We start from the raw sequence: 13760 nt of genomic DNA on the forward strand, positions 1-13760 counted from the left end.
TGTCGATCATTTCTGATCAAGGTACGCAGTTCACCTAGCATTTTTGGAGGGCCGTACAGCATGCGTTAGGCACATGGCTTGAGTTGAGTATAACATTTCACCCCCAGATGGACGGATAGTCCAAGTGCACCATTCAGATATTGGAGGATATGTTTTGCACTTGCGTTATGGATTTTGCGGGTTCTTGGGATCAGTTCTTGCCGCTTGCGGAATTTGCCTACAATAACAACTACCGATCGAGTATTCAAATGGCTCCCTATGAGGCATTATACGAGAGGCGGTGTCGTTCGCCTGTTGGTTAATTTGAGCCGGGAGAGGTTCGGTTGTTGGGTACCGATTTGGTGCAGGATGCCTTTTAAAAGGTCAAGATGATTCAGGATCGACATCGCACAAATTAGTCCAGGAAAAAATGTTATGCCGATCATAGAGTTTGTGATGTTGCATTCATGGTCGGAGAGAGGGTATTGCTTCGGGTTTCACCCATGAAGAGTGTGATGAGGTTTGGAAAGAAGGGCAAGTTGAGCCCTAGGTATATCGGACCCTTCGAGATTCTTGAGAGGGTGGGTGAGGTGGCTTACATGCTTGTCTTTCCACCTAGTTTATCATCATTCCATCAAGTGTTCCATTTATCTATGCTCCGGAAGTATCACGGTGATCCGTTCCATGTGTTAGATTTCAGCTCAGTCCAATTGGATAAGGATTTGACTTATGAGGAGAAACCGGTGGCCATTCTAGCCCGGCAGGTTCGGAAGTTGAGGTCTAAGATTTAACCTTCAGTTCAAGTGTAGTGGAGAGGTCAACCGATCATGGCAACCATATGAGAGTCCGAGTCCGATATGCGGAGTAGATACCCACACTTTTTTACCAGTCCAGGTACTTTTCTATGTCCTTTTTTTAATGACGAATGTTTATTTTAGAGCTGGAGTATGTGATGACCGATATTTCATCTTGAGATTTAGCCTTTATTTTAGTGTTTTGAGACCATAAATAACTTTGTTTAGCGTTCCTCGATTTGTGTGCGCAGTCTGAGTCTTTTTCTGGAACATTCTTATGTTAAAAATTTAAAAAAATATGAATTTTTGTAAAATGACTTGAGTTGACTACGGTCAACAATTAGGGTAAATGGACCCGGATCAGTATTTTGACGATCCTAGTGGGTCTGTATCGTAATTTGGGACTTGAGCGTATGCCCGAAATTGAATTTAGGAGTCCCTAACTTGTGTTGACTCATTTTGCCGAAAACAAGCATTTTTGAAAGAAGAAGAAATACATGGTTTGACCGAAAGTTGACTTCTTAGCTAACGGGTTCAGATTTTGATGTTAAAACTTGTAATAGTTCCATATTGCTATTTGAAAGTTGTCTGCAAAATTTGGTTCAATTCAGAATTCATTTGACATGATTCGGACACTTAAATGTGATTCTAGTGTTCTTGAGTTCCATTTTGAAAGTTCAATCGTTTTGAGGAACGATTCATAGATTTAGGTGTTGTTTTGGTAATTGATGGCGCAAGAAAGTTTGTATGATGTTATTACACTTGTGTGCATGTTTGAGTTGGAGCCCGAAGGGCTCGGGTGAGTTTCGCACGTGTTTCAGATGAGTTTTGCTTAGGAAAAGTCTGCTGGTGCAATACTAGTGATGGTGCTCTGTTGCAGATATCGCAATTGCGAGGCCTGTCTTGCAAATGCGAGCATTGCTTTTGTGAAGAATATTTCGCATTTGCTAGCATGGTTGTGCTGGGTGAATCTCGTATTTGCGAGAAATAGTTCGCATTTGCGGACAGTGGACCTTCACATTTGCGAAGGAAGTGGTCACAATTGCGATCACTGACCACTAGTGTGCTGCTTTGCATTTGCGATGGTTTTGTGTTCGCATTTGTGACTTTTCCTCTTCTATGACAGGGTTCACATTTGCGACCCTTGTCTTGCAAATGCGGTGCTCACAATGGCGACATCCGCAGCTGGGTAAAAGAGGGGGAAAACGGGATTTAGCTCATCTCACAATCTCTCAAGAGACTTTTCTTCCTACATTCATTGGTAAATAACTTTAATCTATTTTTTTTAATTACCCATTACATTTCATGAGATTTAAACATCAAATTTAGGATTTTCATGGTAGAAATTAGGGATTTGGATAGAATTGGAGATTTTTGTAAAATTGGGATTTAGACCTCGAATTGGGGTTGGATTTTGAAACAAATCACATAATCGGGCTCAGGGGTGAATGGGTGATCGGGTCTTGGTCCGAATCTCGATTTTGACCAAGCGGGCCCGGGGTTGACTTTTGTTGACCATTTCAAAAATGATCTAAATTGAACCTCTTTCATTTGTTGGTAGTTTCTAAAGCTTATTTTGAATCATTTGGTCAATAATTTGCTAGATTTACTCTATTTCAGTTTATTCAGCTTATCAGTTTCATTTAACTTGAAGTGTTAAAAATGGTTAATAACTATATATAACGTTGGCTTGCCTAACAAGTGAAATGTTAGGCGCCATCATGGTCCCGAGGGTGGGAATTTTGGGTCGTGACATGAAAGAGAGAATGGAGGGGCTGGCAGTGTTTGGAGTGGAGAGAGAGGTTAGCAGAGAGAAGGGAAAAGAGAGTGAGGCAGAGTTGTTTTGGGGATGGGCTGGGCGTGGGTTGTATTTTAAGTGTGTGTGTGTGTTTTTAAAGAGTGGAAGGGTTATAAAAAGGAGAAATGGGCCGAAAACTTACTTGGCCTCATGAGCTGGGACGCGAGGCCCACCGCTTGGCAGACCTGGAAGAATTCCTGTGGTACTACATGATAAAGTGATCCCAGACCAGTCCAATTCTCATGCCAAATACTAATAGTACCTCTATTCAGCACCCATAATATTTCATGTTCCACCTGATCTCTTGCCTCAATCATTTTTCTCCACACATGTGATCCCTGTGTGAATTGTACCATAGTCGGCTGCTCTTTTTTTGCAATATTTATTCCATATGAAATTCGACCACAATGGTTTTGTTGTCCTAAATCTCCACTACAGTTTGGCAAAGAGGGTCTTTGAAACCTCAAATAAGGATCTGAAGCCAATCCCTCCTTCCTTCTTAGGCAGACAAAGATTTTTCCACTTTGCCCAATGTATGCTCCTCCCCTCTTATTTTGTACTCCAAAAGAACCTGGCAAATATTTTTTGCATGTGTTCAATGACGTTGTTAGGTGGATCCAAAACTGAAAGTATGTGTGTTGGTAAGCTTTGTAGCATGTTGGACATGAGAGTCACTTTACTTCCTAAAGATAACATCTTACCTTTCCAGGAATGTAATTTTTCTTTCATTTTCTGAACAAGGTCATTGTAATATTCTTTTCTTCTCCTTGTGTAGAAAATTGGAGAGCCTAGGTAAGTGAAGGGGAACTTTCCTTTATGAAAACCAGTGATTGAACAAACACTGTCAACCAATTGTATAGCTACATTAGCATGCATGTAGTATGAGCTCTTGGACTTGTTGATTAGATGTCGAGATGTTTGGTCATATTGTGTGAGAACCTTAACAATTTTACCCAGACTGTATGTGTTCACTGAAGTGAAGATGATTATATCATCAGCATATTCTAAATGGTTCAAAGGATCAGTCCATTTTGGCATGCCATACCATATGAATTTCTTGTCGTCAAACAGTTTGTTCATTGTTCTTGTTAGGACTTAACTCCCCTTGTTGATTTGAAGAAACCAGATGATTGACAATTAACGAGGACAAAGTACCAATTGTTAGCTAGCAAGTTCCAGATCATGATTATGAAATGTTCAGCAAATCCTATTCTCCTCAATACATGAAGGGGGTATTGCCATGAAACTCTATCATAAGCCTTAGCCATGCCCAGTTTAATCACAACATTAGCTGGCTTCCCTCTCAACCTGATATCAGTAACAATTTTTCGTGTGAGTAATATGTTTTCAAAAATTCTTCTTCCCTTCACAAAGCCGAATTGGTATGGTGATATCAAAGAAGGGAGGATCTTTTCCAACCTGTCATGCATTATCTTAAAGAACACTTTGTTGATAAAGTTTCTTAGGCTTATAGGCCTTAAGTCTGCAAAAGTTTCAACATGAGGTTTTTTAGGCAACAGAACTAGATTTGTGTGTGTGACTGATTTTGGTAGAGACGAGCCTCCAAACTTTCCTAGCAATGTTGATAAAATAGTCCAGTGAAACCATCAGGTCCACTGGCACTGTCTCCACTTAGAGTAAAAACTGCCTGCTTCATTTTTTCAAATGATGGGAATCTGCACAGTTCCATGTTTTGTTCCATAGTCACCATAGCAGGTATATTGTTAAGCATGTCAAAGTTTGTAGGATCACTTTCCTGTGTGAACTATCTTCTGAAGAATTCTACTGCAGCTGAAGACATAAGCTCTTGCGATTCTAGCCAAGCACCATTTGATCTTTGAATTCGTATGAGCTGAAGCTTCTGCCTCTTGCCGTTGACATAATTATGAAAATGTGTTCCTATGACCTTCATCAAACCAAGTCATACCTGCCTTTTTCTTCCTAAACTTCTCCTTGAAGCTAATATATTTCTTTAGCTCAACTTGAGCTTTTTGGAGAACTATCCTATTCTCAATTGTTGGATCTTTTTCAAATAAAATCTCTTTCACTCTAACAATATCCTCTCTAATTGCAATTCGCTTGAATAGGTCACCATATGTTAGCATACTCCAGTGAGACATGGCAGTTTTAACTCTTTTTAACTTTTTGCTTGAATATCAAGAAAGGGCTACCCATGAAATCTGCAAGCCAGTTCTGCCTTACCACATCCAGAAATGTGTCATGTTTTATCCAAAAGTTAAGAAACTTGGAAGGTTTAACAAACTGCATAGACTTTACACCACAAGACATCAATAGTGTTGTATGATCTGATCTTGTTCTGATAAGATGCTCAACTTTAATTCTGGGGTATAGTTGTTGAAAATGTTGGTTGAAAAATATTCTATCTAATCTTTTGAAGATGTATTCTGAGTTTGGTCGACCATTCCACCAGGTGAAGGGACTGCCTTTGTAGCCAACATCAAACAAAGCATAGGAATTGGCATAACAAGCAAAGTCTTCATATTCAGGTGGATAGACTGGTAGCCCGCCTATCTTCTCATCCTTAGCCATTAGAACATTAAAGTCTCCTTCAACTACCTAAGGAATTTCCATGTTACTTGCCAAATAATACAGGTTATCCCACAGTTCAAGCCTCTCTAAAGATGAGCATTTAGCATTCACAAAAGTCATCATTATTTGTTTGCAAATGTCCTAATGACAAACTCTAATTGTGACATGTTGCTCAATGTCATTCACTACTTCCCATTTAGTCAATACATCAAAGAACAAACAGATTTTACCATTGATGTTACACATAGCAGCTTCCATACCTAGCCTTCTTCTGTATGTCTGAATATGTTTATAGTTCTGAAAAGGTTCCATGAGTGCAATGATGAAGAAATCATGTTTTCTTTGCATATTTATCACCCTTTGAAATGCCTGCTGTGTGTTTATAAACCTTATGTTCCAAATTAAAGACTTGATCATCATTTAGTTATTGAGCCTGCCCTTCTAGGTAGTATTCTTTTTGGTTGATGGACCTCTTTGTGTTGACCTTTTTTCCTTCCTTTTTTGCCACTCTTATCTTCTGCTCTAGGAGATAGATCTGCCTCCCTAGCAACTGCTTTAAAGTTCTCTGCTCTAGAATTATCATCCCCTTCATCTGCTAGTTTTTCAAAATCCCCTAAAGACTACTGAGATTCCAGAGGTGCTGCATTGTGTGTTATAAGGTCATGTAACACTTGTATTGGAGAATTCAGTGGGATGTTTAGCTGTATGTTGAGTGTCTACCTCATTCTAGAAACACAAGACATGGGAATTGGTTTCATTGTACCACATTGATAAGGAACCATAGCTTGTTGGAACTCAGCTTCAGTTGTTCCCTTAGTAGCCAGTTCATTGTGATGTGAAGCTCCCAAAGATTGCTGCAACTTCCTAAACTGCAGATCATAAATAAAGCCAAGGGTTGGTTTGACTGTTGGTAGTTTTGCTTCTTGTAATCCATCAATAGTACAAAGCTTTTCCCCTGGTAAATCACCCCCATCTCTGCCTCATCAATCTCTTCAGTCGAATCATGGTTGGCTGTAGACAAGTCTATTAAAGACTTTGATTGAGGAAGTCATCGAGTATCATTTGAAGCTTCAACTATTTTACTTGTATTTGTTACAGATTATGAGTAGCTAGATTCTTACTAGGGTTGTGACCCAATCCTAATGTGTAAACCTTATGGGTATTTAATTTAATTCTTGTTTATGATTGAGTGTTGATTATTTATCCTATTTTATGCTTTAATTTTAGAATTATTGATTGTAAACATTGATTCATGCCTTTTTGACTTGGTCTTTGCTTGAGAAAGAGAGACCTGGTCTAGAAAAAACTTGGCTAACAATAAATTGGGCTAATTAAGAGTTTGATTAGCCTAATTAAAGGTTTTTGAACTAGAGATAGTGAGAACCCGACTTGAGCTCATATCAACTATTTAGCTTGATACCCATTTGGGCTTGAGAAAGCCAAATTTGGCAAAATCACTCTATGGTTGAAAGTCATTGAGTGGGTAACGTAGAGTTAAGAGCTATAATACACGCCAATCAACAAAATAGGTCTTAACGTATTTAACCCATTAGGCGAACACCTAGGTTAAGGTCATATCTCTAGGCTTATTAACTATTTGGCAAAACACCAAAAACAATCATTCACTTTCTAGTTTCTTCTCTTAGCTTATAATTGTTAGAGTAAAATTAGAATTAGAAAGCAAAACCCTTTGTTTGGAAGTGCAATCTAGTTGTTCCATTTGCTTTCGTCAAGTGTATACCCCAACACCCATATTAAACTCCCTGTGGAAATCGACCCCGGCTCTTGTTGGGTACTATTCTTCCAATGACCGTTTCCACTCACTATTAAGTGCGGATTGGACGTGGATCAATTTTTGGCGCCGTTGCCGGGGAGTTAAAACGGTGTTAGCTATATATTTGAGTTTATTTTTGGAATATCTTCTTTTCCTTCTGTGTGACTAACTTGTGTGAGAAATTTTAGGTACAACCATGGCAAACAATGAGCTTAGAAATTTGCCTTTGGGGGAATTGGACGGCGAATAGGAGCAAGTAGAGGAGAAACCTCATGAGCCACAAGCCAATCGGAGAGGCCGGGTACCTCATGACAATGTGCACGTTCTACCCCACCTCCACCACGAGTGGCTCCACACTGGATATTTCCCAACGAAGGTTATGCTAGTGAAATTATCCCTCCCCGTATTAGGGAGGGCAACTTCCAAATAACCAATGTGATTCTCACTTTGCTTGATCAACGGGGTTTCTTTACCGGTGCTCCAATTCAAAATGCTTACAAACATTTGAAGGGCTTTGTGGATACATGTTGGGGGAGCAAGCAAACTAATCTTTCTGAGGATGCATTGATGGTAAGGCCTTTTCCTTTCTCTGTACAGGGAAAGCTTTAGATTGGTTAGAACGATTGCTGAGCCATTTAATTCACACTTGGGATGAGTTGGCGGAAATGTTCATGATGAGTTGGCGGAAATGTTCATTGCTAAGTTTTTCTCTCCCGGGCACATGGCTACACTTCGAGATAAGATATTGGCATTCAAGCAAGAGCTTAATGAACCATTGCACGAAATATGGGAGCACTATAGAACAATGGTTAAGGAATGTCCCAACAATGATATGACAAAAAACATGATTCAACAAACCTTCTATAATGGGATTTACATAATCAACTAATGTGAAGTGAATCAACTAGCCGGTGGGAACTTTATAACTACGCCTTATGCGGAGGCGTGTGGAATCTTGGATGAGATGGCAGAAACATTATCATCTTGGTAATCCCGGGCTAATGTTCCACAAAGGTGATCCGAATATGATCCACTTCAAAGAATTGCAAGACCATGGGCAAGCCATTGCTGAATTGACTACTACTATGACTCAACTAGCAAAATCTCAACTAAATCAAGTGCAAGCTTCTAAGAAAGTCAATGCTATAGAGGGAGTGAACATGATGGTGAACAAGAGGAGGAACAAAGGTCCACAAGTGCAAACTCGAGTAGAGAAATATGTATAAGATGATGGTGGTTTTGAGCAAGATGATTCTTATAACGAACAAGAAGAGGAAGTGCAATATGTGAACAATTTTCAAGTGCAAAAAAATAACTACCAAGACCCAAACCAACAACAATAGAGACCACAAAAGAATCATGGCAATTGGAATTCTAACATTCAAGGGAATTGGCATAATAACAACAATCAAGGAAATTGGAGTGGAAACAACCAAAGAAAATTGGGGAGGTAACAATCAAGGTGGATGTAGTAACAATCAAGGCGACCGGGGGTCGGGTTTGCAAAGGCCCCCGATGTACCAACAACCGAGCAACCCACCTCCTTATCCTTATCATGGTTCAAGTTTTTCAAATAATGAGATGGGGCGTATTAAAAGTATGTTCAAGCAAATAATGGAAAAGAATGCCGATTCGGATGCCCAACTTGCCTCACTCAACACATCAATCCGCAATCTAGAAGTTCAAATGGGGCAAATCTCTCAAGCTCTAAATTCTTGTCCTAAGGGGGCACTACCAAGTGACATGGTAGTAAACCTAAAGGGTGGTAGCAATACAGGGCATGCCATGGTGGTTATCACAAGAAGTGTAAGAGGCGGAAATGCACCCACCTCAAGTGAAAGGCGACTTGTTGATGATGATCAAGTAATGCAAGAAGAAGAGACCCCGAACAATGTTGTTCAACCCAATGAGGACGTTCGAATTGATATTGATGATAGTGTGAAAGAGACTCAAGAGGAGGTGAACCTGTCTAGGGAACACATTATTGACATACCAAAGCCGGTAGTGCAAAAGGCTAAGGCACCATTGCCTAAGCCTCCACCTCCATACCCTCAAAGACTTGCCAAGAAAAATGGTGAGAATCAATTCAAGAAGTTCATTCAAATAATGAAGAGTCTTTCAATCAATGTGTCATTAGTCGAAGCTTTGGAACAAATGCCCGGTTATGCAAAGTTTATGAAGGATATTGTGAAAAAGAAGAGGTCAATGAATTTTGAGACCATCAAATTCACTCATCAAGTGAGTGAAATTGTTCATTCAATGGCTCCTAAGTTGGAGGATCCCGGTGATTTCACCATTCCTTGTACAATTGGAAGTGCCGAGTTTTCGAAAGCTCTTTGCGATCTTGGGCAAGTATAAATTTGATGCCAGATTCAATTTTCAAGACTTTGGGAATTGGGCAACCAAGATCTACCTCTATGAGATTGCAAATGGCTGATCGTACAATGAAAAGGCCGTTGGGTGTGATTGAAGATGTTTTGGTCCGGGTTGATAAATTCATTCTTCTAGCGGATTTTGTTATTCTAGATTGTGAGGTTGATTATGAAGTGCCAATTATTCTTGGGAGAACTTTCCTTGGTACGGGTAAGGCTCTTTGTGTTGTTGAAGCCAGGGAACTCACTTTCTAGGTTGGTGATGAAAAAGTGGTATTTCATGTGTGTAAGTCCATGCGGCAGTCTAATTGCAATGACGTGTGTTCTTTTGTGGATTTGGTGACCGATGTCATTGTTGATGATACAAGTGATATAATCAATGTTGGTGATATGTTGGAGGCCGTCTTGCTCAACATTGATGATGATGAGATTGATGGCTTCATGGAATGTGTGAACTCTTTGCAAGGAATGGAGTCGTACAACTATGCACCCAGAAAATTAACCTTGGATCTTGAAAATAGGACTCCTTTTCCTACAAAGCCTTCTATTGAAGAGACTCCTACCTTGGAGTTGAATCCATTGCCTCTACATCTTCGGTATGAATTTTTTGGCCATTGTTCTACTTTACTGGTTATTCTTTCCTCTTGTTTGACTAACGTGCAGGTAGATTCCACATTGGCGGTGCTACAAAAGAGGAGAAAGGATATTGGGTGGACCTTGGTGGATAGTCGGGGTATAAGCTCCGCCTTTTGCATGCATAAGATCAAGTTGGAGGATGGCGCAAAACCAGCTATTGAACATCAAAGGAGACTCAATGAGTCTATGCAAAAAGTTATCAAGAAGGAAATTATCAAGTGGTTGGATGCCGGGGTTATCTACCTCATCTCTGATAGTTCATGGACTTCTACGGTTCAATGTGTCCCAAAGATGGCGCGCCTGACGGTGGTCACTAATGAGAAGAATGAGTTGATTCCTACAAGAATGGTGGCCGGTAGGAGGGTGTGTATGGACTATCACAAGCTCAACAAAGTCATAAAGAATGATCATTTTCCACTTTCTTTCTGATCAAATGCTCGATAGATTGACCGACCGTGCTTTCTATTATTTTCTTGATGGGTACCCGGGCTACAACCAAATTCTCATTGCTCCAGAAGATCAAGAGAAAACAACCTTTACATGTCCCTATGGTATTTTTTCTTTCAAGCGGATGCCATTTGGTTTGTGCAATGCACCGATGACTTTTCAAAGGTGTATGATGGCAATTTTCACGGACATGGTGGAGGACTACCTTGAAGTTTTCATGGATGACTTCTCGTTGATTGGAGATTCTTTTGATGATTGTCTTGCAAATTTGGACAAAGTGTTGGCTAGATGTGAAGAAATAAATTTGGTGCTCAATTGGGAGAAATTCCATTTCATGGTCGAGGAAGGTATTTCCCTTGGCCACCAAAATCTCAAGGAATGGAATTGAAGTTGACAAGGCAAAGATTGAGGTATTTTTTAAGATTCCACCCCCAACTTCGGTGAAGGGTGTGCGGAGTTTCTTAGGCCATGCGGGTTTTTACCGACGCTTCATCAAAGATTTCTCTAAGGTGGTGAACCCGTTGTGCAAGCTTCTTGAGAAGAATGCTAACTTTAATTTCAATGATGATTGCATGAGAGGTTTTGAATTGTTGAAGCTCAAGTTGACAACTACTCTCATCATCACCACTCCAAATTGGAGTGCGCCTTTTGAACTCATGTATGATGCAAGTGACGTATGGGTTGGGGTTATTTTGGGGCAACGTATCAACAAGATTTTCCACCTGGTCTATTATACTAGTAAGACCATGAATACTGCCCAAGTCAACTATACCGTTACAGAGAAAAAGCTTCTTGCTATTGTGTTTGTAATTGAGAAGTTTCGCCCGTACTTGATGGGTGCAAACGTTATTGTCCATACGAATCATGCGAAGATTTGTTATCTTATGAGCAAAAAGGACTCCAAAGCTCAATTGATAAGATGGGTGCTCTTGTTACAAGAATTTGATATTGACATCCAAGATAGGAAAGGTAGTGAAAACCAAGTGGCAGACCACTTGTCTCATTTGGAGGAGGAGGGGAGACCATATGATGGCCTTGAAATCAATGCTTTCTTCCCCGTTGAGCAACTCTTGGAAATTTCAATGAAAGAGGTACCATTGTTCGCGGATTTAGCAAATTTTCTTGTGTGTGGAATTATTCTGGATGAGTTCTCTTCAAGCCAAAGGAAGAAGCTCAAAAGCGATTATCAAGATTATTATTGGGATTAATAGTACCTTTTCCGAATTTTTGTACTGATGGGGTGATTAGGAGGTGTGTGCCAGAAGAAGAGCAAAGTGATATTCTTGGGGCTTGTCATTCTTCGCCATATGGTGGTCATCATGGCGGAGCGAGAACGACAGCCAAAGTGCTTAGTTGTGGTTTCTATTTTCCTACTCTTTACAAAGATGCTAGTGACTTAGTGAAAATATGTGATGAATGCCAACGGGCCGGTGGAATCTCGAAGAAAAATGAAATGCCTCTCACAACCATTTTGGAGATTGATATTTTCGATGTGTGGAGTATTGACTTCATGGGTCCTTTTGTAAGTTCTTGTGGAAATACCTACATCTTGGTCATGGTGGATTATGTGTCCAAATGGGTTGAGGCCATCGCTTTACCCAACAATGAGGCGAGAAGTGTAGTGGCTTTCTTGAAGAAGAATATTCTCACAAGGTTTGGTACTCCACATGCAATTATAAGTGATGGGGGTCACATTTTTGCAACAAGGCTTTTGACACATTACTTAGCAAGTATGGTGTTACTCACAAAGTCACGACTCCCTATCACCCACAAGCTAGTGGGAAAGTGAAAGTCTCCAACTGGGAGATAAAGAGTATTTTATCCAAAACGGTGAATGCTAATCGGACAGATTAGTCCAAGAAGCTTGATGATGCATTATGGGCTTATCGGACGGCTTATAAAACACCTATCAGAATGTCGCCATACTGGTTGGTGTTCAGAAAAGCTTATCATCTTCCGGTAGAACTAGAGCACAAGGCAATGTGGTCTCTAAAGAAGTTGAATCTTGATTGGGATGTAGATGCTAACTTGAGGGTTGCACATTTAAATGAATTGGATGAGTTCCGGTACAATTCTTATGCGAGTTCGTCCTTGTACAAAGAAAAGATGAAATATCTTCATAACAAATACATTTGGAACAAAGAATTCAAGGTGGGCGATCTTGTATTGTTGTTCAACTCAAGGTTGCGGATGTTTCCCGAGAAGCTAAAATCCAAGTGGATTGGTCCTTTTAAAATTGTTAGTGTGACACATTTTGCTGTATTAGACTTGAAGAACAAAAACAATGAAGTGTTTCGAGTCAATGGTTACCGGGTGAAGCACTATTTGGGAAAGGTTGGAGATAACCACGTGGTGGCGGTCATTCATTTCACTTGAGGGTATTTTGCGTCATGCCGCAGCATTAAATCAAGCGCTTCTTGGGAGGCAACCCATATTTCTTTTCATTTTTCTTTTGTAGTTAGGAGTTATTTGTGATCTAACTTGATTTGAATTGTGCTACAGGGATGAGTGTGATTTACAAGAACGATGGAAAGAAAAATGGCTAAGTGTTCAAAAGAATGCGGACCGCACTTTATTTGTGTGGACCGCACATTTCTATGTGTAGTAGAAGAGCTTTTCGGCCGCACATTTCTCTTGCGGACTACACAATTGAAAAGTCAAAAATACCAATTCTCTAAAGTTTGAACTTGTCAATGCGGAGGTTGATCTGCGACCGCACGTGAAATCTGCGGCCGCACTCATCTCTTTTTTTTCCTTCTCTAAATGTTTGGTATAAATAGAACAATAGAGCTCATTGAAAACTTTTCCCTCTCTGAACTAAACATTGTTGCTGTATTAAATATCTTGGAGATTTCTAACTGTCCTCACACTCCACCACCTTGATCATTCACTCATTACACTCACTCTATCTGGTATGCTTCAATTTCATGTTAACTATTTTTTGTGTTAGTTTAATTTTTACATTTTTAGTTCGTTTTTAGGCCATCTGTTATTAGAGTTCAACTGTATGTCCATGTGGGGTAGATCTGAACTGGGCAAACTTGATACATGCTCTAATGGGATTGGGTTAGTGTAATTTCATGTTTTTACCATGTTTCCATGACTAGTTGTGCAATAAATTGAAAAACCCTAATTAGAAAAAACTGGTCCGTTCGTAATTTTTTGAAATCTGCGGCTGCACTTGAAATTGTGCGGTCCGCAGATCAGCAAAATTGGCAACTCAGTGCTGAAAGAATTAGCGGCCGCAAGTTAAATTGTGCGGACCACATATTTTCCTTTGCGGCCGCAGATTGGCCATTTCTCTATCATCCGAGAGTTAACATTTTTGGGACTTAGAAGTGTAGCCGCAAGCTAAAATTGTGCGGACTACACTTCCCTTCTTCGGACGCACAACAAAAATCTGTAGACCG

The 13760-nt window shown here is 40.0% G+C and overlaps 2 protein-coding genes across 2 annotated transcripts; one reads left to right on the top strand and one right to left on the bottom strand.

The window, feature by feature from the left end:
• Positions 1 to 1995: 1995 nt before the first annotated feature.
• On the bottom strand, positions 1996 to 3651 carry LOC138897631 (uncharacterized). The gene is made up of 3 exons (XM_070183626.1): positions 3273 to 3651; positions 2757 to 3142; positions 1996 to 2022 (listed from the first exon to the last, which is right to left on the bottom strand). The coding sequence occupies exons 1-3, from the start codon at positions 3649 to 3651 to the stop codon at positions 1996 to 1998; spliced, it is 792 nt and encodes a 263-aa protein (XP_070039727.1).
• Positions 3652 to 12264: 8613 nt separating this feature from the next.
• On the top strand, positions 12265 to 12726 carry LOC138897632 (uncharacterized). Its single transcript, XM_070183627.1, has one exon. The coding sequence runs from the start codon at positions 12265 to 12267 to the stop codon at positions 12724 to 12726; it is 462 nt and encodes a 153-aa protein (XP_070039728.1).
• Positions 12727 to 13760: the final 1034 nt, after the last annotated feature.

This window comes from Nicotiana tomentosiformis, chromosome 8 (assembly GCF_000390325.3).
Source record: "Nicotiana tomentosiformis chromosome 8, ASM39032v3, whole genome shotgun sequence".
Lineage (NCBI taxonomy): Eukaryota > Viridiplantae > Streptophyta > Magnoliopsida > Solanales > Solanaceae > Nicotiana > Nicotiana tomentosiformis.